We start from the raw sequence: 22,741 nt of genomic DNA on the forward strand, positions 1-22,741 counted from the left end.
CTGCCTATTACTTTGGGGAAGTCACTCCACATTTTGGAGCCTCAGTTGTCTGTTGTCAGATGATGCGTGGGTTTAAAGCGATGGTCCATGGGAAAGCTATCTGTAAAGTATAAATGTAAAGATACTGCCATGTGCACTTCACAGGGTTGGTACTTAAGAAATGTGAAATTAAAATCAAGCCTAAGGGAACTACCTTTTATTATGTGTCAGGTGCTTAATATGCTTTATTTTGTTCTATCTTAACACCTCAATTATCCTGAGTTTGTATCTGAGGAAACTGGAGGCTCAGAGAGGGATAGTATAGTAGCTTGCCCAAATAGCCCAGCTGGTCAGGAGCTGAGCCAGGATGGGCGTCAGGCCCATGTTCTCTCTGTGCAGGCTCTCTTGAGGACCCTGGTTCAGCACTGACATATGCTAGGCAAAGGTCCCACTGGAACCCAATGGCAGCAAGTCAGCGCATTGCCCCCTCGGGTCTGCTCCCCTCCCCAGTGATCTGGTCTCTAAACTCTTAACACCACTTTCCAGATGCGTGGCCCACCATCCCCCCAACCAAGTGCCTTCCTGTGCCCCCCTCCCCCCTTTCCTCCAGTTTCGCTAGGCCTCCCTTCTCCCTGCAGATTGGTCCTTCCAGACTCCCCTCTTCCCTTTGCCCACTGAGTGATCTGGCTCCCTAGCCTCTCTCACAGCCCTACTGCTTCTCCCAGCCCTGAATTCTGCCCCCCCCCCCCACTGGCAGCCACCCTCCCGCAAGTGATCTGGCTCCCCAGCTGGAATCCCCCACAGTAGTGTGCCCTCTAGCTCACCCCAACTGTGGTCCAGCTCCCCTTCCCACAGTGGTCTGTTCCCCCCGCCCGCACAGTGGTCCAGCCCGTCTCCTCAGCTACCCCCCCCGACAGTGGTCCTTCCCGTCAGCTACACGCCCGCCCCCCCGCAGTGGTCCCGCCCCAGTCTTCCCCCCGCCCCCCCGCACAGTGGTCCGTCCTCTCAGCTCTCCGCCCCCTTCCCCGCCCCTTCCCCGCCCCCCACACTAAGGTCCGCTCCAGTCCCGCGCTCCGGTCGGTGGCGCCTCAGGTGGCTGGGCGCCGTCGGGGGCGTTTGGGAGCCACGGGCTCGATGGCGGCGACAGGCGGCGAGCAGGAGCGGGAACCGGCGCGCTTCGTCTACGTGACCTGCTTCGGCTCGCACCAGTGTGGCAGCGTCGTACAGCTGGGCGGCCGCCGGGCGAAGGGCCGGTGGAGCCACGGTCTCCGGGCGGGCTGCGGCCAGGAGGAGCCCCGGGGAGCGGCGGCGGGGGCCGCGGGCGGCGGGGAACGGCCCCCCAGCTCCGCCCCCGCGGCCCCCTCACCCGCGGCCCCCTCACCCGCGGCGGCGTCGAGCGCGCGGAGCGGCCCCCGGCCGGCGGCGCGTGCAGGTGGCGCGCAGGGGAGCGGCGGGCGGGGCGGGCGGGCTGCCGGCGGCTCAGCCCCGACGGTCCCCGGCGGGTGGGCTCTGCGGCCGGGGGCGGCCAGGCTCCGCCCTCCCGTGGGTCCACCAGCCCGCGCTGGGGGCAGACACGTCCTGTCATTGGCTTCAGGTGCGCCCGGAAAGGCGCTGGGGGCACGTGACAGTCACGTGCGACCAGGAGGGAGCTACGTCCGAGGGGAGGTCTCTGGGTGGAGCCCCCGAAGTCCCCAGAATGAGGGGGCTTCCGTTAGGAGTCACTGAACGCATACATTCACTTAAGGAGAACCGACATCTGTAAGACGTTGAGTCGCTGTCTTTGGAAAAACGAGGCAGACTTTCCTTTTGTTCGGTCTACTTTTGTGTCTCTCGGGAATGGTTTGCATTTTAAAAATTTCGCTCTGTAGGTTTTGCCTGTGTCTTGTTCAGCGTATTCCTGCGTGTTTGATCTTCTCTGCTAGGGTGAAGGCGTTTCCTTTTCCATCAGGTCCCCTAAGTGTTTATTGTGTTCTGCTTATGAAGCCTCTTGATCGTTAAAAAAGAATCAACCTTTTTTCGGATTGATTTGCATATATTTTGAGGAGGTTTGACAAGGTTACGCGTGCTAGTAACACACCACCCCACTCAAAACATAGGGCATTTCCATCACTTCAAAAAGCCCTGCCTCTCTTTTGAGGGCTCATCCCTCCACCTGTGCTTTTGAAAAACCTTTTGCATTATTAAGATCTCATTCACAGTGTATTCAACTCACCCATTTAAAGCACACAGTTCAGTGTTTTCTTTACAGAGTTGTGTAACCATTACCACGATCAATCCTGTTACCCCCAAAAGATACCCTATACCCACTGTTCCCCCCATTATTCCCCCTCCCTGCCCTCCCCTATCCCCAGTCCCAGCCCTAAGCAAGCCCTAAATTACTTTCTGTCTCCATAGATTTGCCTATTCCGGACATTTCATGTAAATCAAGTCATACAATATGTGAGCTTTCCTGACTGGCTTCTTTCATTTAGCCGAGTGATTTTTGAGTGTTATTTTTAGATCCTCATACTTCACTGAACTCTTTTATTATATAGAGTTAGCTTTATAGTTGATACTCATGATTTTCCAGGTACTATTTATGAGTAGAGATTATTTTTTAGTCATTCTTACATCTGCAGTAGGTTTGTTTGGTCTGATTGCATTGGCTAATACAACGCAGTCAGTACAATGTTGAATCACAGTGGAACTTGCTGGCATCCTTGCCTTGCCCCTGATGTTAGCAGAAATGCCTCTCGTGTTCCCCATTAAATAGGTGCTGGCTTTCGGACTCAGGCATATATATTTAAAATATAGAAAAGTATCCCTCAATTTTTATTTTCTTCAGTGTTTTGATCATGGGTAGGCGTTGAATTTTGTCAAAGGCTTTCTCAGGTTTATGGAGATAAACATTTTCTTAGCTTTATTAATATGGCGTATGATGTAATGCATTTCCTAATATTGAACCAACCTTGCATTCCTGAAATAAATGCTGCTTGGTTTCTTACAGTAGTGTTGGCTCTGCTGATAAATTGTTTAGAATTTTTGCATGGGTATTCGTGAGAGACAGTGATGTGTAGTTTTTCTTTCTTTGTATTTCTTCATCAGGTTTAGGTGTCAGAGTTACACTTACTTCATAAAAGGAGTTAGGAACTTTGCCTCCCTTTCAAGTCTCTGGAATAATTTATAGAACATTGGGACTCTGATGTTTAAAGGTTCGGTACAACTCTTCTGTGAAACGATCTAGGCTTAGTGCTTTTTGTGGGATAATTCTGTGCTCTGATCTGCTGGTTATGTTTTACTGCTTTCAGATTTAGGGTGAATTTAATCTTTCTGTTGTTTGTTCCGGCTCTCCTGCAGACATGTTCTTTCTTCTGTCCCTCTGTTTCCTTCCCTACTGGCCACACAGCCCTGCTTGGGGTGAGGCTGGAGTATATGGAATTATAGCACCACAATTTGATGATTTTTCTTATTTTTACTTACAGTTATTTTGCACTTTCAGCATTTTCTATCAAGTATTGCTGAGAGTGTGGTTTTGTGTAGTATTTTTGTAATGTGAAGTTGTTTGGGGTGAAATTTTGGGAAGTTGATTCCTACACCTCTGCCCCCCCATTGTCTTCAGCTACCCAGAAATCCTGCACTGAAAGGTTTTGAACAGAAATGATAGGGCTAGGTTTACTTGGGTCGTGCTACGTAGGGGAGCTCGAATTGCAGGCAGGCAAGACTAAAGCCCATGCTGAAAAATACATGTTTTGTTTGGTATGCTTCCAGAACCGAATTTCCTTTGACAATTGAGACGTATACACCGGTACTCTGTGTAACGTGATTGACCCCTGAGAATGAGCTGTGGGGGGAGGTCTTCAAAGATATTTAAGCAGGGGCATTATTTGGGACTTCATGCCCCTCTACAGTCTCCACTGGTAAAAGACACTCGCGTGTTTTGTTTTTGTTTTTTTCTGGCCCCTGTGCTGGTGATTTAAAAATCCAGGCGCAGTATAAGACACTTGAGCCCTGGGTTTCCAGCTTCTTTGAATAATAAAAACAGATAAAAGGTTTATTCTGGGAAAAAGAGAGAGGATGGTGATGGGTGAGGGGAGTGCAGCGTTCAGCCGTAGAAGGAGCGAGCAGGAAGCCAGGGAAGAAGAAAATGCATCCAGTGCACAGCTCGTGTTGCTCTAGCACCACTGTTCACAGACAGGAGTCCAGCTCTAAGATAGTGGGTTGGAAGTGGAGAGCACTGAAAACAGATGCAGAAATTCATGGGGGGAAGGGAAGGAATGCTTAAATCAGTGCGGGAGCTCCCCACATGCCAGGTAGAGAAAACTGGGTCGCAAAGAGCCCCCATGATGATGGCAGCTCTGCTTTTGTGACCTGGGCTGTGCTCCCCCAGCCTGGCTTTGCCCTAGCTGGCTGCTCTGGGGGTGGGAATGACAGAAATGCAGTTGGTTCTGAAGTTTGCTTTTGAAAGTTGGGACTTTTTGGTGTTCCTCTGTGGCAGGGGTGACATGATCAGATCTGAAGGGAGGAAAATGAGGTGGGATTCAGGGGCGGGGGGAAGGGAGATTGGAGGCCAGAGACCCGTTGGAAAGACGGAAGCCCTGACCTAAGGCAGTGGCAGTGGAGGCGCAGGGACAGGATGTGTCTGGCTGAAGGAGGGCGAAGGAGGGGCCGAGGCCATGTCTGAAGTTCCTGTGCTGGGCATCGGGGCAGATGATGGAGCCATGACCCACAGTGGCCGCCCTGCTGTGCTTGTGAAACTAGGAATAGGGTCGGGAAGGCGGCCCTGGGCTAAGGCTAAGACGGAAAGTGCTTAGGTTTACTCACTTTGGGGTGTGTTTAGACATTCGTTAAATCCTCATGCCTGGCTTTCTGTGGGGAACAAAGCTGAATTATTTATCCATTCAACAATATTTATTTAATATCTACCATATTGTGGGCACTAGGTTGGGTGCTAGTGACACAGATATATCAGACAAAGATTCTGCTTTCAAGAGACTTATGTATGAATCATGGAAATGTAAGCTAGTAGGCATGCGTGCTGTGAGAGAGACGCCTTAGAAGGGCTTTGATAGTTCAGGGAAAGGAGAGGCACGGAGGTAGGAAATCGAGGGACATGCATGGAGAAATGGCTAGTGGGACAGGAGATTATCAAGAGCATTGGCTCCGAAGTCAGAAGGACATAACCTCGGCTCTGCCATTTGTTCGCAGTGTGATAGTGGCCAGGTTAGTTCACCACTGAGTCTCAGTTTCCTTGTTGGTATCATGGGGGTAACAGTTCCCTTACCAAGGGGCTGTGAAGATAATGGAGCTATCAGGCAGAGTGCCGCGCACAGGCTTCGCACAGAACAAATGCCAGGCAATGGGGGCACTCGGCACAGGGGGGGCTTGAAGGGAAGGTGGCCATCCCAGTGCCAGCACCTAGGGCCCGTGCACCAAACATTTATCAAATCAATGAAGAAGCTTTGGACCCGACTGTGGAAGGCCCCGGAGATTGTCATTGTATAGTCACTGAAGAGTTTTGAATGGTGGAGGGAGGCTATCGGAGACAGGTTCCCTTCTGGAAGATAAACTTGTGTGCTGTTTGTAGGGTGGAGTAGTTGAGAAATCCAGGGGCAGCAGGCAAATCAGGTAACTTCTGATGTTTCAAACAAGACTAATAAATCAGGCTGGCTCCCTCTCCTCCCAGAACTTGGGAGATAGTTTCATATTTATATATAACAGAGGATGATGAGTCCTACTGAGGTACAAATAGATGCTTTGGAAGTGGTGAATAATTTGGGGATAAAGGTATCAGGGAAGGCCCCACGGTGGGGAAGCACCATGAGATTTGCACATGTTGCTGAGACAGGAGGGAATTACAGCTGGGAGAAACGTGTGAAGCAAGCCCCAAGTATGGATCAGTGATGGCAAGTGGTTAGGGAAATTCTGGAAGTATATTTTGACTGGGTCAGAGTGTGTAGAATGAGGACTAGAGAAAGATTTGAAAGGTACGTAGGTCAGATCAAGGTCCGTGGCATACACGGGAGCAGCCTCAGTGAGAGCCACAAAGTAAATGGAAGACGTCCTTTTTCTTTGTCACATTGTCCGTACTCTACTTGACATATTTCAGATCCCCATCTAACTACCGGTAGACTTCACGGCTCCTATCCTGAGCTCAAGGACTCACAAACAGAAGACACCTGGGACCACTGCAAGTGTAGTGTCCCAACGATCATAGGCATTTAGAGGGAAGGGTAATTTGGGGCATGGAGGATGGGGTTTCCCAAACTTGAGTTATTTTCCTACTGTGTTTCCCCGAAAATAAGATGTAGCTGGACCATCAGCTCTAATGCATCTTTTGGAGCAAAAATTAATATAAGACCGGGTATAATATAATATAATAATATAACAAAATATCAGACCGGGTCTTATATTAATTTTTGCTCCAAAAGACGCATTAGAGCTGATGGTCCAGCTCGGTCTTATTTTCGGGGAACACGGTACATCATATACTGATCTCATTTGGACTGTCCCTTACTTAATATATTTATTTAAATAGGTGCATTTTTCTCTCTCAAATTTATTTTTAGAACACTTTACGGCATTACCTCAGTGGAAAATCTGAACCACTTGCCATAAATAGAAGTTAATTAAAAACAATCTAATAAAGGCAAACCAATATTGAATTCTAGCCCAATAGGTTGTCTGCTGAAGGTTGTCTGTGGTCATGAAGAGATTAGCAAGGCTTAGATAAGTCTTAATGACGTACTAACTCCTTGATATGATAAGACTGGAGAAGAATTGGAAGGGGGCTGAGTTTCTTGCCATGTGAGTCAATGTCCTTTAGTGCTATGTCTGCCCCACCCAGAGTCAGTGACATGCTGTGCACAAATCGGGAAATGCCATTTTAGAACATACGCGAAGTCAGTCAACAAATGGAATAGTTATTGTGTATCTGATACCTACAGTATTAGATGCTGGATTTCTAATGAAGAATCAAGTACACTCCTCAGGTAAACAATGCGATAAATCCTATGCTAACTGAGCACAGGGCGCTTTGTGAGACCGGAGGAGGCCCCTGGGAAGCTAGATATAGAACGAGTAGAAGAAAGCCAGGTATAGAGTGATGGTAAGGCAGGAAAGAGGGGAGGAAGGGTTGGGCGTGTTCCAGACAAAAGGGGAACAAATAGAAAGGCTTTCAGGGAACCCATGCTCAATGGTTCGTGATTCTGTCTGTGGACACACAGGCCTTAGGCTTTCTTCTAGCAGTTAGTAGTTGGGCGTGCAGCGTGGCTCAGTGAGTAGAGGCGGGGGCCTCTGTTAGTATCTCCTGTGTGACTGCTGGTGTGGGCAGAAAGATGAATGAGGCACACAGGCCATTGCTGGTGGAGGAAACAGTATAAACACACGCTGTGCAAGGGCGCTAAGTGCTGAGTAAGGTGTTCCTGGCCAGTCCTGTGTGCGGGGCTGGGCATGTGAGAGGGGAAGCTTTAGAGACGAGGGGACATGTGAGCTGTGTCTTGAAGTGCAGATAGAACTTTGCCTGGCGTGTGTGTGTGTGTGTGTGTGTGTGTGTGTACACACTTGCGTGTACAGTGTTCTAGCCAGATAGACCAGCATGTGCCAAGGCCGGGAGGGGTAAGAACAAGACATATTTGAGGATCCGCCAGGTGTTTTGTGTAGTTGTAAGCATAATGTACCTGAAATGGAATGGAGACAAAAGGAGACTGTGCGTTGGGTTTTGTTTCCTCTGTTGCTGACCTTTCAGGGACTCACTTTTCAAATCAGGAAAGGAAGATTTCCTAGGCACTTCCAAGGTTGTTTATCTCTGTTTTATTTGTTTCCCCCAGCGTAGTATTAGCTAATTGGTAAACTGGTATTACTTAGTGATCAGAAATATACTTATGATAAAACTCTCCAAAGAGAGCTCAAGAGACATTTATAATTGCCTCTGTTCTCAGGATAGTGAATCCTTTTAAATACATGTTGATATTTTACCTTCTCACACTCTTTTTTTTTAAATTAGGTTTAACCCAGAAGACTTTAGCGAAAAAATTTGATTTTCCCAGACCTTTGAATGAAACTTCCAGAATAATGAAGAAAAAGAAAAAGGTATATTATTGAAAAGGAGAATGAGCAATATTTGAATTTTATATTAACATCTCTAAATATAAAAGTGTGAAGATACGCAAGACAGTAAAAATCATTTCATCTTTTGAAAAATTTAATTTACTGAAATGAGAAAATAGAATTAATTTAACAGAAATGGAAGTTGGTTGGGAAATATTTATTAACCATAAAGAATAGTCCTTGCAGTGATTGAAGGTATAAAAACACAATTTAATCAAAGTGTAACCACTGGGAGATTTTTCAAAGCATGAAAATGTATGATGCATAGACTGTAACAAACTGATCGATAATATTAGAAAATCATGGATTTCACAGAAAAGCATAATGTATCTATATTGGTGTCATATTGCATTTAAAGACAAGGGATGTACATTAAGTGTCTAGCACAGGGGTGTCCAAACTGCGGCCCGTGGGCCAACTGCGGCCCGCAATCCATTTTTCATTGGCCCGCAGCAAATTCCAAAAATATATTTAGTTTTCTTAAATAAACCAGGTGAGGCAATACTTACTTCACCTCGAGTGAGTGGCCCAGCTGTTTGTGTATTTTACCGCATATGGCCCTTGGTGAAAAACGTTGAAAAAAGTTTGGACACCCCTGGTCTAGCAGAATAGCTGACAAGGATGAGCCTTTAGTCCTGGACCTTTTTTACCTCTGGTTGTCCAAATGTCGTGGTAACTTGAGTGTTTTAAACATATTCAAGATCAGTTACTCTACTAATCTTTGATTCCTACCATATATTTTATTTTTCATTTTTAAGAAATTCTCAGTTGATAAGTACACATAAAATTGTATTGTTTTTGAGCTTTGAATTTGTTTGATTTATAATCCACATATAGCATAAAAAAGCATTCCAGGTGACTAACCCTTGCAGCACGTGTATTTTGTGAGAGCACCTAATCTTCCCACTAAGAAACCTTTCTTCCAAGAACCAGTTTCTTTTGGGTGAGGAGAAAAGAGCAATAGCCAATATTTACTTATAATTACTGTGTGCCGGACACTGGGGTAAGTGCTTCACAGATATTTTTCATTAATTCTAATAATCCAGTGTCTAAAGTTATTTCTAGATGAGAGTCAAACACTTGCCTAGTGTCAAGCAACTGGTACGTGGAAAAGCCAGAATTTGAGCCTCGCCTGTTTGTTTCCATCATCCTCATTCTTTCTATTCTGGTATATTCATGCTCTCTAGTAATTCTGCTTTGGTATGTCCTAGGAGAAATGTTTACTTCTTAACTAGAATAAAATACATTAAGAATCAAATTATTGCCCAGTGGTTTAGATGTAAAAATAGAAATGCATTATTCTTATTATCTTTCAAAACAACATTGACTGTGTTGGAACCATTTAGGTAGGGCTTTATAGACATGAACTTTGAAAGGAAACTTCATTCAGAACAGTTACTGAAATACTACAGAGAGGAAATGCTAGGAAGTTGGAAAAAGAGATCAGAGAATTCAGGGATCGTGGCAAAACAATTACATTTAAGTTTTAGGTCTCTAAGTACTAATATTGCTTTGTCATGATATCGATTGACATGGAACACAATTGAATCACTTTCAGTTGCCTCCATCAAAATGTATCCCTGCTTCTGTGCTCAGTGTTCCTTAACTGTGCTTATCTTTTTAAGGTTTCAGTGTGGAATAGAGTACACAAAATCATTTCTAGAATGCTTGAAGAAAATGAAAAATATAGACTCAGGCTGAAATGCCAACGTTTATCTAGTGAAAGTAAGTTACAATTTTTATTGTATTAAAGGACTGTCTTCTATAACAGTTTAGTTACTCTTGGATCACGTTACACCAGTAGTTGACCAAACTATCACATGCAATGTACAGAACTGTAGAAATGAAGCTGCCACATGACCACTGTTCATCCTCATTAAAAGCACCACTTACATGAAAGCAGTGAGGTCGAGTAGACCACAGGTGTAGGTGTGAGTGGAAGACTGCGGAAGGCGAATGTCGACTGGAATTTACTGAGCAGAGGGAACGCACTTGTTTGTTAAAGCTGAATTGTAATGCCAACTCTTTAATAGAGATTACAAAACTCATCCATATTAACGAAGAAAAACATTTTAACAGCAATATAAAAATTATATATTCTGTCTCACTTCATATAGTCGCTTTCTTTAGTCACATGGACGCTGCTGTCCAAATGAATGCATTTAACAAAATCTGCCCATGAGTTATGGCCTTGATGTCATTATTTCATTCCTGGAAAACATCTCATAAATTAAATCATGTTCTAAAGCTGCTTTAATAATTGAGTTTGATATTTTGGTCAGAGCAAAATTAGATGTAATCTGGTATATTTATTAAAGTAATTGGAAGTTCTGGATTCTCAAGCAATTAAAGTGGATAAAAATCTGTGTAACCAATAATGCCATGTGAATTGATAAATCATAGTAGTTATTTTCTTTCCTTCACAAGCATTAATACACGCTACCATGCTGAATGCTTCAGTAGGTTCTTAGCACAGTCACTTGATGACAACTTCTATTTTGACAGTCAGTAAATCTGCAGAATTTAATTTTGAGAAGAATATTTTCAAACAATAATAATTAGAACAGAATGCCATTTTGTAAGCAGTGTGGCACTGGAAACTCATTACTGTTCATGGAATATTACATCAACAATAGCATAAATTATTTGCAATAATGGCATATAAACCAACGTTCAGCTTAGGGATACTCTATTTTACTTATCCAGTTAAAAAAAAGAATGAGGCAAGAGTGGGGATGAGGGGGAAAAAGGTAGTCAGTGATTCCTTAGGTGAAAAGGATGTTTGAATAGGCAGAGCAACGTGTAAAAATTCTAGACATTGTTCTGAGTGTTAATCCAGGTCCAGTTACTTTAATAAGCATGTTAGATTACATCTAATTTTGCTCTGGCCATAAAACCTTGAACTTGTTGCGTTCTCTTGTGCCTCAGCAAGAGGCCTTCTATTAACCATCAAACAATCTTGTAAGTATTATTTAATAATTTAAAATTCAGAAATAATAACCTCTTATAAACAAAAGGTATACTTGTAATTCATTATTTTGTATTACAATTTTAAAGTAGATAAAGTATTACAAAAACTAATAATTATGTTTTTAAAATGTATTATAACTTTTGTTCCTTAATATTCATTTATTAATGGGAAAACCAGTGCTAGAGGCCAACTTGAATTTCCTTATATTTTATGTTGTTCCTAGACTCAAATTATACAAGCTGAATCTTCTTATCATCTTCTGGTAAGAATCCGTTTTGATAACAATTATAAAGTATAGACTTCTTTTATTCCCCCTTTACACTCAACTTCCTCCAACCTTTAGTATGTACCCATTGCTAATTCTAGCCAGTTTCCTTCCTTAAGCCCAGTATTTGGCACATAGTCAGCACTCTTTAAATATTTGTTGAAATTTAATAAACTTCATTTGGGGTCCCATCTTCACAATACTATTGAAACTACTCTCTCCGTGGTCCATGGTTTTTTTCGTTTTGTTTTTTTGTTCACATATCTGCTTAGTTCTTTTTTCTCTTTGAACATGCTGTCACATTTAATATTATCTTACTATTACGCCTTCAAATTTTTCATCTTTCTTAATGTTCTGAATACTATGTCATGTTCTCTTTCTGCCTTTCTGACCATGTTTTCTGTGTATTTTTTATTTGTCCCTCTTGCTACCATCTAATAACAAATGCTGCCCGAGGTGTGATTGTTGGGCCTACTTTCTCTTTGCATATTTGTTCTGAGATAACTCACCCATCTTTGTAGCTTCAATTACTCTTTCTGGGTATAGACCCTTAAGTGTCTATTCTACCCCTGACCTCTGATTATGTACCTCCAAATTTCTTTAGGCTAGTCTGCAGTTACTTTTAAATTTCCCATGTTTTAAACAGCATATCATCTTTCCCCCTTTCTTTTGAATTGTGCTCTGGTTTACTAATCATCTGGACTCATTAAGTTCTGGGGAGAGATTACACCTAGTTTGGTGGGATTTGGAAAGTAATAGAAAAGGTAAGTTAGATGGGCCTTGGAAAAGAGAAAATAGACTCTTATAAGTGGAAATGAATGTGGGCGAGGGGAGTATATTTCAGACATGGGCGTGAGCAAGTTCATGGAGTCCAAGAAAATGTTTAGGAAGTGTGATTTGATTAAACCTTGCTTAAGGCAGTCACAGAGAAGGAAGGTATAAAAGTAAACTGCAACTGTATTTGAAAGTGTCTTATGTGAATACTGGGCCAAGGATTTGTACTCAGTTCAGTAGGCAATGAAGAAACAGGAATCATTTTCTAAACCTTTTATTCTAAGTGATTTCAAGTACGCAGAAAAGTTGCAAAAATGGTGCAGAGAACTCCAGAATAAGCTTTACCTTGCTTCACCGATTTTAAACGTCCTGCTTCATTTGCTTTAGCATTCTCATACGCTCTCTCTTTCTCTGTATGTCTATGTGTAAGTGTATGAAGTATTACCCCTTAATACTTTTTCAGAGTGTATATCCTAAGAACAAGGATATCTTTTATGTATCCACACTACAGTTACCAAACGCAGGAAGTTTAACATTAATATAGTATATAAAGCTTTTATGTAATCTGTTGTCTATATTCCAGTTTTTTTTCAGTTGTCCCAATAATGTTTGTAATGGGATTTTTTTGCCGGTACCAGGTCCAGTACAGGATCACGTATTGCATTTAGTTGTTGTCTCTTTAGTTTTCTTTCATCTGTAAGAGTTCTTTAGCCTTTCTTTGTCTTTTATGGTATTGACATTTTTAAATAGTACAGGCCAGTTACTTTTCAGACTACCCTTCCGGACTTGCCAATAGCATCTTATGATTTAATTCATATTTTGTGTTTTTGGCTGAAAAATTGTATAAGTCATGTTGCTTCCTTCTCAGCGTGTCACGTTTTGAGTAATGTGATCTTCTTTTATCCCTTATTGATGGCGTGATGTTGATCTGTTGGTTCACTTGTCCATTTGTTCTTTACATATGTAGTTACTGTTTTTCCTTTTGTAATTAGTGTTTTATGGAAAGTTAATGAGATGCCATGCATTTATCTTTTACATCATCGGTATGGACCATTTTAAAGCAGTGGGTTGATCAGATCTATGTACATTTTAGAAATAACCTGGTGTCATTTTGTGGCAAGGGTTTGGAATAGAAACCTGGGCATTGTAAGCAGTCCAAGCGAAGAATAAAATGCTTTGAATGAGAGTGGCAGAGGGGCTGGAGAGGAGATAAAGGATCGGCTGTAGGGGATAAGCAAGGTGATGCTGAGTTTTGAGAATGAGTAGATACAAAATCAGGAGAAAGAATGGGTTTGTCAGGCTACTGAGTTTTATTTGGCATGTTGAATTTTAGGTTGATAGCAGGGTACTCAGGTGAAATTTCCAACTGGCAGTGTCGTATAGGAGCTGGTGTGATACCTACACTGCAGAACGGTCCTGTGTGTTCTGGCAGGAGGTGACGACCTCAGTGTGAGGAGGGAGGAGAAGAGGACCGAGAACACAGTGCTGGGCAATGTCTGAGATGAAGAGGAATTCTCAGTTTCAAAGAGGGTCCCAAGGGCTAAGTCGGGAGCCGTGAGGAGATTGTAGAACTCAGGCGGGACACAAATGAAGCTCGAAGGAGATCAGGGCTTGGCAGTGACCTCAATGAGGGTAGGGGACAGACAGTAGGAGGACAGACATATGGCAGCTGGGAACATTTTAAGAGTTCCGGCACCTAGAAGCAAAGCCCAAGTTCCAAGCGATCCCAGTGTCCCAGCAATGACCTCATGAGTGGCTGAGGTGGCTTGGAGATAAAGGCGTGTGATGCAGTGCTTCTGTGACACAGTCTGTGTAAATGGGGCTGTTGAAGTCACCAATATTATTGGCAGGAGTTGGAGTGGAGAAGAAAAATAATGAATTACACATTGAGGCCATCAGAAACTTTTTATGGTCAACTAGAGAATGTACAAGTTATCAAAACAGTAAATTAGGGAGGGCTAACTGTTGCTTTACAGTCTTAGAAATGTTAAAATTTTTTAGTGACTGCTGATTATGACATTTTATATTAACAAGATTCAATTTTGTCATCTTTCATTTAGGATTAACCTATCTTTGGATCTATTTACCAAAGAAGATTATGAAGAGTTTAAAGATAGAACTTTAAATTGAATCATAATTATTTGTTCATTTTGGTGTTTTTTGTTGGAATAGGGACTTAAGTAGTTGAATAGAAAAATGACCTTTATAAATTAATACTATTTCTTTACAAGTTAGTAAAATTTTTGTTAAATATTGTTGTATGCATACAAGTGTTATTTTCAGAATTAATATTTATCCATATACTTTTAAGTTAAACTTATACATGAAATTTAAATTAGCATGCATTTAAATTGCCAGCGTTTCCCTTTTATTAATGAAGCTACAACTGCTACTTTATTCATCCTTTCATTTAGATGTAACCTTGAAATTAAACTTGAATTAATTTAAATTATTTTTGGCTTCCTCACTTTTTAAAAATTTCTCAATTATTTTATGATAAAGCCTACAGTTTACATACCAAAAATTATTGTGAGTGTTAAAACTAATGGTTATTTAAGCCATCTTTTCGTCCTAAGGAAAGGTAGTAAATTTATGCAAATTCTCTATGATAATATTTTAGGGAAATTTTTGTGCAAAGATTAAGGGAGACATTCTTATCTTTTCCAGGCTTCTAATTAATACATTTTTTTAAGTCAATGGATGAGAGATTTAGAACACTGAAAATAATTTAGAAGTGCTTTCCAGTGCAGTCTTTTTATTTTTGACTCAGTGTTCAGTGGTAATTACCTGTTACTTACACCTGTTTCTGTGCCTTTTGGTGATGCGGTCTCTCTTCCTAAATTGTATCAAAGGCTTAGGTGGAGCTGAAAAATTAGGAGGGAGAGACAAAAAGAGGTTTGCCCGTGATCAAACTCCATGCACACTCCTGCTGCTTCCCCTTGGCGTGTAAGGTCCCCTTTTCTATTCAGGGTGATGACAGCGATGACATCATTCTTTCTCGAGGGCATAGAAAGGGTGGGCTTCCTCATTTCTCTTACAATGGCATTACAAAGTGGCAGTAATACAGAATTCTCACAGAATAGTACAAGATGTAAGGACAGTAAAGTAATTCTAGTTTTGTTTCTTCCTCTGGTTATAACTTAATTACTGTGAGACTACAACAGCCTGGGATTTATGACAACATGTTCTTCTAGTAACTCTAGTAAATCGGCGTGTTCCAGCTGAAGGCCACATCGCCTGGACAAGAGACTTAGGCCTTGCCTGTCATGCATTGTCCAAAGGTCCCTGGCAGGGGGGTCATGCAGCTTACTAGGAATGTGCTGGGTCAGTGTCAAGGCTGCCAAAATCTTGGGTAAAGTTTCAAATTTTAGCTTATACAACTTAAGTCATTGTAAAGGGAGACATTTACTTGTTTATACTGTAATGTATGCTGCATAAAGTTTTGTGGTGAATGCGAATGAGGATTTTATGTTCACTTCATTGTAGGTTTATATTTATGTGACTTATACTGCTTAACATAGTAAAATAGTCTGTTTTAATTTATCAAGTATGCCAATGTTTATTCGATTTAAAATATGCGTCTAATTCTGGCTACAAACTTAGTTTGTCTCACTGTTCTAGAACGTGAGGTGATGACGACTCCTACTGAAATGAGTGTTCTAGATAGGCACTCTGAATCTTCTTAACAATTCCTGGTGAAAATGTATTAAATCTCTGTTTTGTTATGTAGAATATAATAAACAGAATCTAACTTTTGTTTGACACATCACTGAGTATCAGTGCTGGGACTGTGATTTAGTTTTGGTTCTGTAATTCCAGAGGGTTAATGATCCACACAAGAACGGCCCTCAGACTATGTATGAGGTCCCGCCTCCTTTTGTCTGGTTCCCATGAGCAGGAGCTCTCACTTGCTAAATACATACCTGCCTCTTCCTCCCACGTAAAGTGGATGACAAGGCGTGCTGCTCGCACCTCTGCCCTTTGCCCTTTGCAGGGCCTTTCAGAGCCACAGTGGGATGTGGCTGTAGTGCCGCCGCCATCCCTGTGGCTCGTCCATGATCATCCACCTCCATCCATGTCTAATCCGGAGTTCAAACTTCTCCTCTTTCATCTGGCTGTACAGGACCACCTGTATGGCCGTAGGTGCAGGCAGGGGCGGCAAACTAGTACAGCTCCAGGGGTGACACAAGTGTGGACCCCCTGCTTGGGCAGCTTGTCCTCTCTGATCCCACTTACTCCTCACTCCCACATGTGCTATCCCATTGAGTGGTGCATGGTCTGCTTTTATTCAGTTATTTTTAATAATGCAATAAGCAGCTGTGAGCCTACCGCCAAAACAATATCTTGAAAATAATTTACATTTAATCCTGTTGTCCCACCCTCCCTGATTTCCTACTCAAGATAACCATCATACTGAATTCATGTATATGATTTCTTTCCTTTTCATATAGTTTTATTGCAATTATATGTCTTCCTAAAACTTGCATTATAAATCTAGGTGTTTAATTTTCTAATGAAGACATTATGTTACATATATTGTTTTTGGACTCTTAATATTGCATTCCTAAAATTCACGCATGTTGTTGACTGTCCTTGTGGTTCATTGGTTTTATTCTGCTTTCTAAAAGTCAAGTGTGAGGCGATATCCACATTCCTGGGAATAATATAATTTGAGCCCAGATTATCCCACTTTTCCTCATGATAAATTCATTAACCACTTGCTTAATCTGGTTAATTTTATTGATGATAATCCTGAATGAGTCTTCTGACCTTTATGCTTTTAGAAATCTGATTGTGTGTACTACAGAAACATGTATTCCCAGAAAGGTTGCAGTAGGAAAGCAAGTTGGTCTGTAGACCCCTGAGTGAAGAGCCTGCCTCACAGCTTTGCAGAGCACCCTCACTTACCCTGTTCTACACTTTCTAAGAATCTGAGTATGAGGGACCTTTCTCATATTTCTGGAAGAGCGCTAATATCATCTCAAATGGCTCCATTTCATTGTCAGTTGCCATGCTGGTCTTTCTGAGACCCTAGCCTGTTCTCACTGGACTCTTATTTCAGGAATCTGGTGAAGTTTAGAGATATTTTTTGAACAACTGGAAATACCCTATGTGACAGTAGGTGACTCCCTTAGTCCCAGTGTTTCTGTATGTCATTTTAGTAGTGTATGTATTATGTAATTGCATATATGTCAGAAGCTAGACCTTTTATTTGAAAAAAAAAAATCACCATGAAATGAATCTACTGGACATCAAGAGACGCAGATCAACTGACAACTGAAATTATCCCAGCAAAAGGCAAAGCCAAGTACAGTAGTTACCAAACATGTATTGCTCAAGCCTTCCCGCAGGTGGCGCCTTCAGTCCCATCATGATCTGGGGCAGAGGTTGTGGAAGGGTGGTGACGTCTAGGCACAAGTCTCCGACCTTTGTGATTCAGGTTCAAGTGGGACATTCATTAACTCACTTCTTCATGTAATATTTATTGAGTACATATTATGTTCCAGATCGTCTTCTAGGCACTGGGGGAACGTAAGTGAACAAAACATATAAAACTCCCTGTCTTCAGGGGAAGACAGATAGTAAAATAAATAACTAAAATATACAGTATGTTTAAAAAGTAAGTACTATGGAGAAAAGTAGAGATGAGGGTTATGAAGGGGCTCAGTGTGAAATAGGAGGATGAAGGGAAGGCGCCGCGGAGATGGTGACTTGAGAGAAAACCCTGAAGTAAGGCAGCCAGACATGCAGCTGTAGGAGGAACGAGCATGAGAACATTCTGAGGCCAGGATCCTGAGGCTGGAGGAAAGAAGAAAAGAAAGATATAGGAGGGGAGGGGAGAGGGTCACAAAACCAGATCCTGTTGCACTTTCCTTTTCTTCAGAGTTAGATGGAAACCTGTTGGAGGGTTCTGAGTAGAGTTTGGACGTGAACTGACTCTGACTGACTTTTAGCGGAACTGCTCTGGCAGTTGTTTTGAGAATGGATTGAAGGAAGGCAAAGGCCTTCTTACTTTATAGAGGAGTCAGTGAGGGATAATTTTTCTCCATGGTTTTTAATATAAACACAAAAAATCAAGCAAGTAAAACTTCTCTACAAAGAGGGACTTTTCATGAGGAATTTGCAAATACTAAAGTTCTCTTTCCTTGGCGAAGATAATGTAGTCCCTCTTCTGGGAGGCGACACTCACATCCATGATGCACTTTGTTTAAGAATAACAGGAATACGAAAAAATATTAAACATCACTAATAATCAGGGAAATGCAAATCCGAACCACAGTGAGATCTCACCTCACATCTGTTAGAATGGCTGTTATCAAAAGGCAAAACGTAAGGGTTGGCGAGGATGTGGAGAGAAGGGAACCCTTGTTCATTATTGGTGGGAATGTAAACTGGTACAACCACTATAGAAAACAGTATAGAGGTTCCTAAAAAATAAATACAGAACTGTCATGTCATCCCGCAGTCCCACTTCTGGGTATACAGCCAAAGGAAATGAAATTTGTGTCTTGAAGCGGTACCTGAGCTCCCATGTTTACTGCAGCTAAGATGTGGAATCAACCTAAGTGTCCATCAGTGAATGAGAAGAAAATGTGACACACTAACTCACACACACAAACAGTGGAATATTCAGCCTTTAAAAAAGAAGGAAGTTCTCTCATTGATGACAATATGGATAAACTTGGAGGGCATTATGCTAAGTGAAATAAGCCAGGCACAGACGTACACATACTGAATGGTCTCACGTATCTGTGGAATTTAAGAAATGGTCTAACTTACAGAAGCAGGGAGTAGAATGGTGGTTGCCAAGAGTTGGGAGGGGGTGGGGGAAATGTGGAGATGTTGGTCAAAGGGAACAAAATTTCAGTTATGCAGGATGAATAGTTCTGGAGATCTAATGTACACAATGGTGACATTATCAATGGTAGTTGATATGCTGTATTATATACAGTAGTCCCCCCAATGCATAGTTTTGCTTTCAGTTACCCAGAGTTTTAAAAATAAATAACATGTTTGTGGAGAAGAGAAAAACAAGTATTAAGAAAAGATGAAAATTACCCATAAAACCATCCAGGAAATAACCTATAGACATTTTAATATCTTTAAGTCTTTATGTTTTCACATAGTTGAGATAATATCTATACAATTTGATTCCTCTTTTTACTCAACATTATAAACATTTCCCATGTTAATTCAATATTCTATGACATCTTTTTAATGACTGAATAATATTTCATCATATGGGATGAACCAAAATGTACCCATCCACCTTCTGGTGGTTGATATTTAGGTTGCAAGAGCTCAATCCCTATTCTCATTAAACCACCACTACACATAATTGTGTAGTTTTTAAGAATGACAGCTACATAGAAGAACAGAACTAAGGGAGCATATACAAAGGAGTTGAATATAGTCTGGGCTCTCAGAGGAGACTTCTCTGAGGAAGTATAATTAAATGGTTCTGAAGAATCCTAAGAAATTAATTAAAGGAGCGGGAGGAGACCTCTCTGAAGGGGAAACCACAGAGGAAACACCGTGTTGGAAAGTCTCTGGGTTGGGAAGGCGTGTGTGTTCGGAGGCCAGGGAAGCTGGGAAAGTGGCTTTGTAAGGGGGAAAGTGGCTGGAGGTGAAGCTTGTAGGGTTGGCAGGGACAAATCATAAAGAGCTGTGTAAGCTAAGTTTAAGAGTTTGGTCCGACCTTTTTTAAAAAGCCTCTGAAGAGTTCTAAGTAAAGAAGTGGCATTACCAGAATTTCATTGTACAGACATTGCTTGGATTACAGCACAAAGAATAGATGGGGAGGAAAGCACAGTTGTCAGGAGACTTGTTAGGGACGGACATAGGGCAGATTAGGGGGAGTCATGGAGATAGAGACGGGCGGGCTGATTGGAGAGAGATTCGGGAGGGAGAAGTATCAGGAGTGGTGATGGGATGTTGAGTGAAGAAGTCAGGAATTCTCAGTGTTCTGACTGGAGCATTGCCTGGATGGTGGAGCACTTCATTGATGGAGGGGAGCAGGTTCCAGGGGAGACCAGGGCTTCAGTTTTGGACATGTTGATTCAAGTGCCTGTGAACCACCCAATGAAGGCGTGAAGGGAACAGTTGTGCCTGTGGGTCTGAGTCCACAAGAACTCTGCTGGAGAGAAACCCGAGGAGTAATTGAAGTCACAGTGTGTGCTTGTCAAGCGAGGGAGTATGGTATGAGGACATGTCTGGGACGGAGCCCCCGTGGAGACTGTGCGGCCCAGATAGAGCCCCCTGGGACTGAAAGTCTTTGTCCCTCAGCCGTTGGCCGACAGCCTTGGCCATTAGCCCTCTCCAAAAGTTGCCCTTGGTCGACGGGAGCCACCTTGCCCAAGGTCTTGCCCTGCTGGGGAAGGGCTCCCATCTGCAGCTCAAAACAGGACAAGTCTAAAGGGCCATCCTAGCTTCATAGGCACTTGTGAGATTGGCTGAGGGCTTTGTTAAGCGGACATAACCATTCAAGTTCTCCCTTTGATCAATTCTGTTTCCTTCCCTTCTTCACCCTGAGAGCTCTCCCTATTAACTTCCTGCATTCCAAACCCCCAGAGTTGGCTTTTTGGGGAACTGTCCTCCAACCCAAACTTTCCATTCAAGTGTGACTGAATTTACAACATAGACTGTCCCTTTTGTTAGAAAGGACAGATGAATGGATCATCTAACAGGAAAAGAGTCTCTTGGAATGCCTTGTAAGGACATACATTTCTAGGCAAAATTCACAAACTTTCTCAAAAAGCCTTTTTTCTTATCAACTTATTTCTTTCTAAGTGGGTCCTGTAATTGGAAGGGTTCTCTGTACTTATCCTGCTTGTATTAAGCTGATACCAGTTTTCACCCCCAGGGCTGCCTCCTTTATCAACTATTTCCAGCCAATCAGAGGAGAAATTTGGACTGGCCTTTCTGCCACTTGGCTTTCTGCCTCTCTATTGTCCTTTTCCCCATTAAATCAAAAGTAGGCAATGACCCACTTCCTTTTAAAGAGGAAACAGAATCTCATGCTTTTCATAGTTTTCTGACTGCTATTATTTGAAATTTAAATATAGAACTAGCAATAGAATGATCATAGCTTCCTTTTATACTTGCTTCTGGGAGATTCTTAGAACAGATTTCTAAAAAGCTTATATTCTTATCATACCATTAAATTTTGAATAACATTCTTAAACTGGCAGCTTAAGATTTATAATGAGACATTTAAAGTGCTTTTATGATCTCTTGCATTGGAGATATATCTATACATGGAAACAAAACAAAACACTTAATGCTAAGATATAATGAAACCAATCACAAAAGCATCACAGCATCTTTGAAACTTACGTATGTAAAATAATTATTTTCAGATAAAGCATCATTTGAGCCTTTGGAAAAAGACATTGTATTCACTTTTCTCCCACTTCCAGTTCTGACAAGAGTGTCTCAGAAAATGGAAATAAAATGAGAAAATGTGCATCAGTGAAAATAAAGACTAAGGTTTAACATCTGATAAATATGGGGAAAATGAGAAGCAGGAAGAGGAAGAGAAAGAAATGAGTGCCAATTATCTCATTTTACATTGGAGGAGAGCAACAGTATTTGTTTTATTCTGGAAGCTGGGAGATGAATGTCGAGTCATATATATTTCTGATGTATTAATAAATAACCAAAGACAACATTTTAAAACATTATGTGTCCCTCCCAATAACTGGAAGGAAAAAGTTTATGTAGAAAAAACAATGAAGGAAATAACAAGGAACCATAAAAATTATGACAAGTATTAGACAATACATGTCATTATAAGAGTTGATTGTAAAGAGTTAAATTCCCATATTAAAAAGGTTACTTAAAATGACCAAGAAATCAAATCCAATTATAAAAGGCAGGGAATAGAAACCATAGAAAGAAGGGTTTTCAATTGTATTTTAGATCTAGAATTCAAATCACAAAACACTAAATGGGACTAATAGATCATTTTACATCCTAAAAGGAAAAGTCATGAGAAGATGTGACATCACGTACCAAATATCTATGTGCCAAATAACATAGCTTTAATCAAGGAGAAATATCACAACAGTAATGGTAAGTAGCAACACCACTCTCTAATTTCTTGACAGATCAAGCAAGTAAAAAATAGTGAAGATGTAGAAGATTTAAATGACTTGAGTAACACACTTGATTTAATAGTTACGTGTAAAAATCTATATAGAATGTGACTTCTTTCTTTATGCTCTGAGAATTTTAACAGAAATAATTCATATCTTGGGTCACAAAGAAAATTTAATACATTCCCCAATGCAGGAAATACACAGAAAACGCCCTTGGACTACATGCAATAAAATTAGAAACTAGTTATAATATAACTAGTTAGATATAAATTAGCAACAATGAAAACCAGACATTTAGAAATTAAAATGAAACAAAACGATTTTACCAAATGACCCTCGAGTCAGAGAAGCAAACCTTTAGTTACAGTGGTACCTAGGTTTTCAAACGTAGTCCATTCCGGAAGACCATTCGGGTTCTGAAACGTTTGGAAACAGCCGACAGCTAGGCCTCAGGATCTTGCACTCAGCGGACGCTGTGTGACATGTTCAACTTCCCAGACATGTTCGAAAACTGAAGCATTTACTTCCGGGTTTACGGCGTTCGTAAACCGAAATGTTCATCAACAG

The 22,741-nt window shown here is 41.6% G+C and overlaps 1 protein-coding gene across 1 annotated transcript; it reads left to right on the forward strand.

Moving 5' to 3' along the window:
- The first annotated feature begins 1,027 nt into the window (after nucleotides 1-1,027).
- Nucleotides 1,028-15,830, forward strand: C5H5orf47 (chromosome 5 C5orf47 homolog). Its single transcript, XM_074313906.2, has 5 exons — nucleotides 1,028-1,411; nucleotides 7,961-8,046; nucleotides 9,690-9,789; nucleotides 11,259-11,297; nucleotides 14,135-15,830. The coding sequence occupies exons 1-4, from the start codon at nucleotides 1,114-1,116 to the stop codon at nucleotides 11,276-11,278; spliced, it is 504 nt and encodes a 167-aa protein (XP_074170007.2). The 5' UTR covers nucleotides 1,028-1,113; the 3' UTR covers nucleotides 11,279-11,297; nucleotides 14,135-15,830.
- Nucleotides 15,831-22,741: the final 6,911 nt, after the last annotated feature.

The sequence above is a fragment of the Rhinolophus sinicus genome, chromosome 5, assembly GCF_057876585.1.
Source record: "Rhinolophus sinicus isolate RSI-liver-muscle chromosome 5, RSI-T2T, whole genome shotgun sequence".
Taxonomy (NCBI): Eukaryota; Metazoa; Chordata; class Mammalia; order Chiroptera; family Rhinolophidae; genus Rhinolophus; species Rhinolophus sinicus.

What these genes read in the sequence shown, in the direction of transcription:
- C5H5orf47 (XM_074313906.2), top strand. Translation starts at nt 1,114, where the DNA reads ATGGCGGCGACAGGCGGCGAGCAGGAGCGGGAACCGGCGCGCTTCGTC. An exon ending in TAATGAAGAAAAAGAAAAAG is followed by an intron (nt 8,047 to 9,689) that starts GTATATTATTGA and finishes TATCTTTTTAAG; the next exon opens with GTTTCAGTGTGGAATAGAGT. An exon ending in CCAACGTTTATCTAGTGAAA is followed by an intron (nt 9,790 to 11,258) that starts GTAAGTTACAAT and finishes TGTTGTTCCTAG; the next exon opens with ACTCAAATTATACAAGCTGA.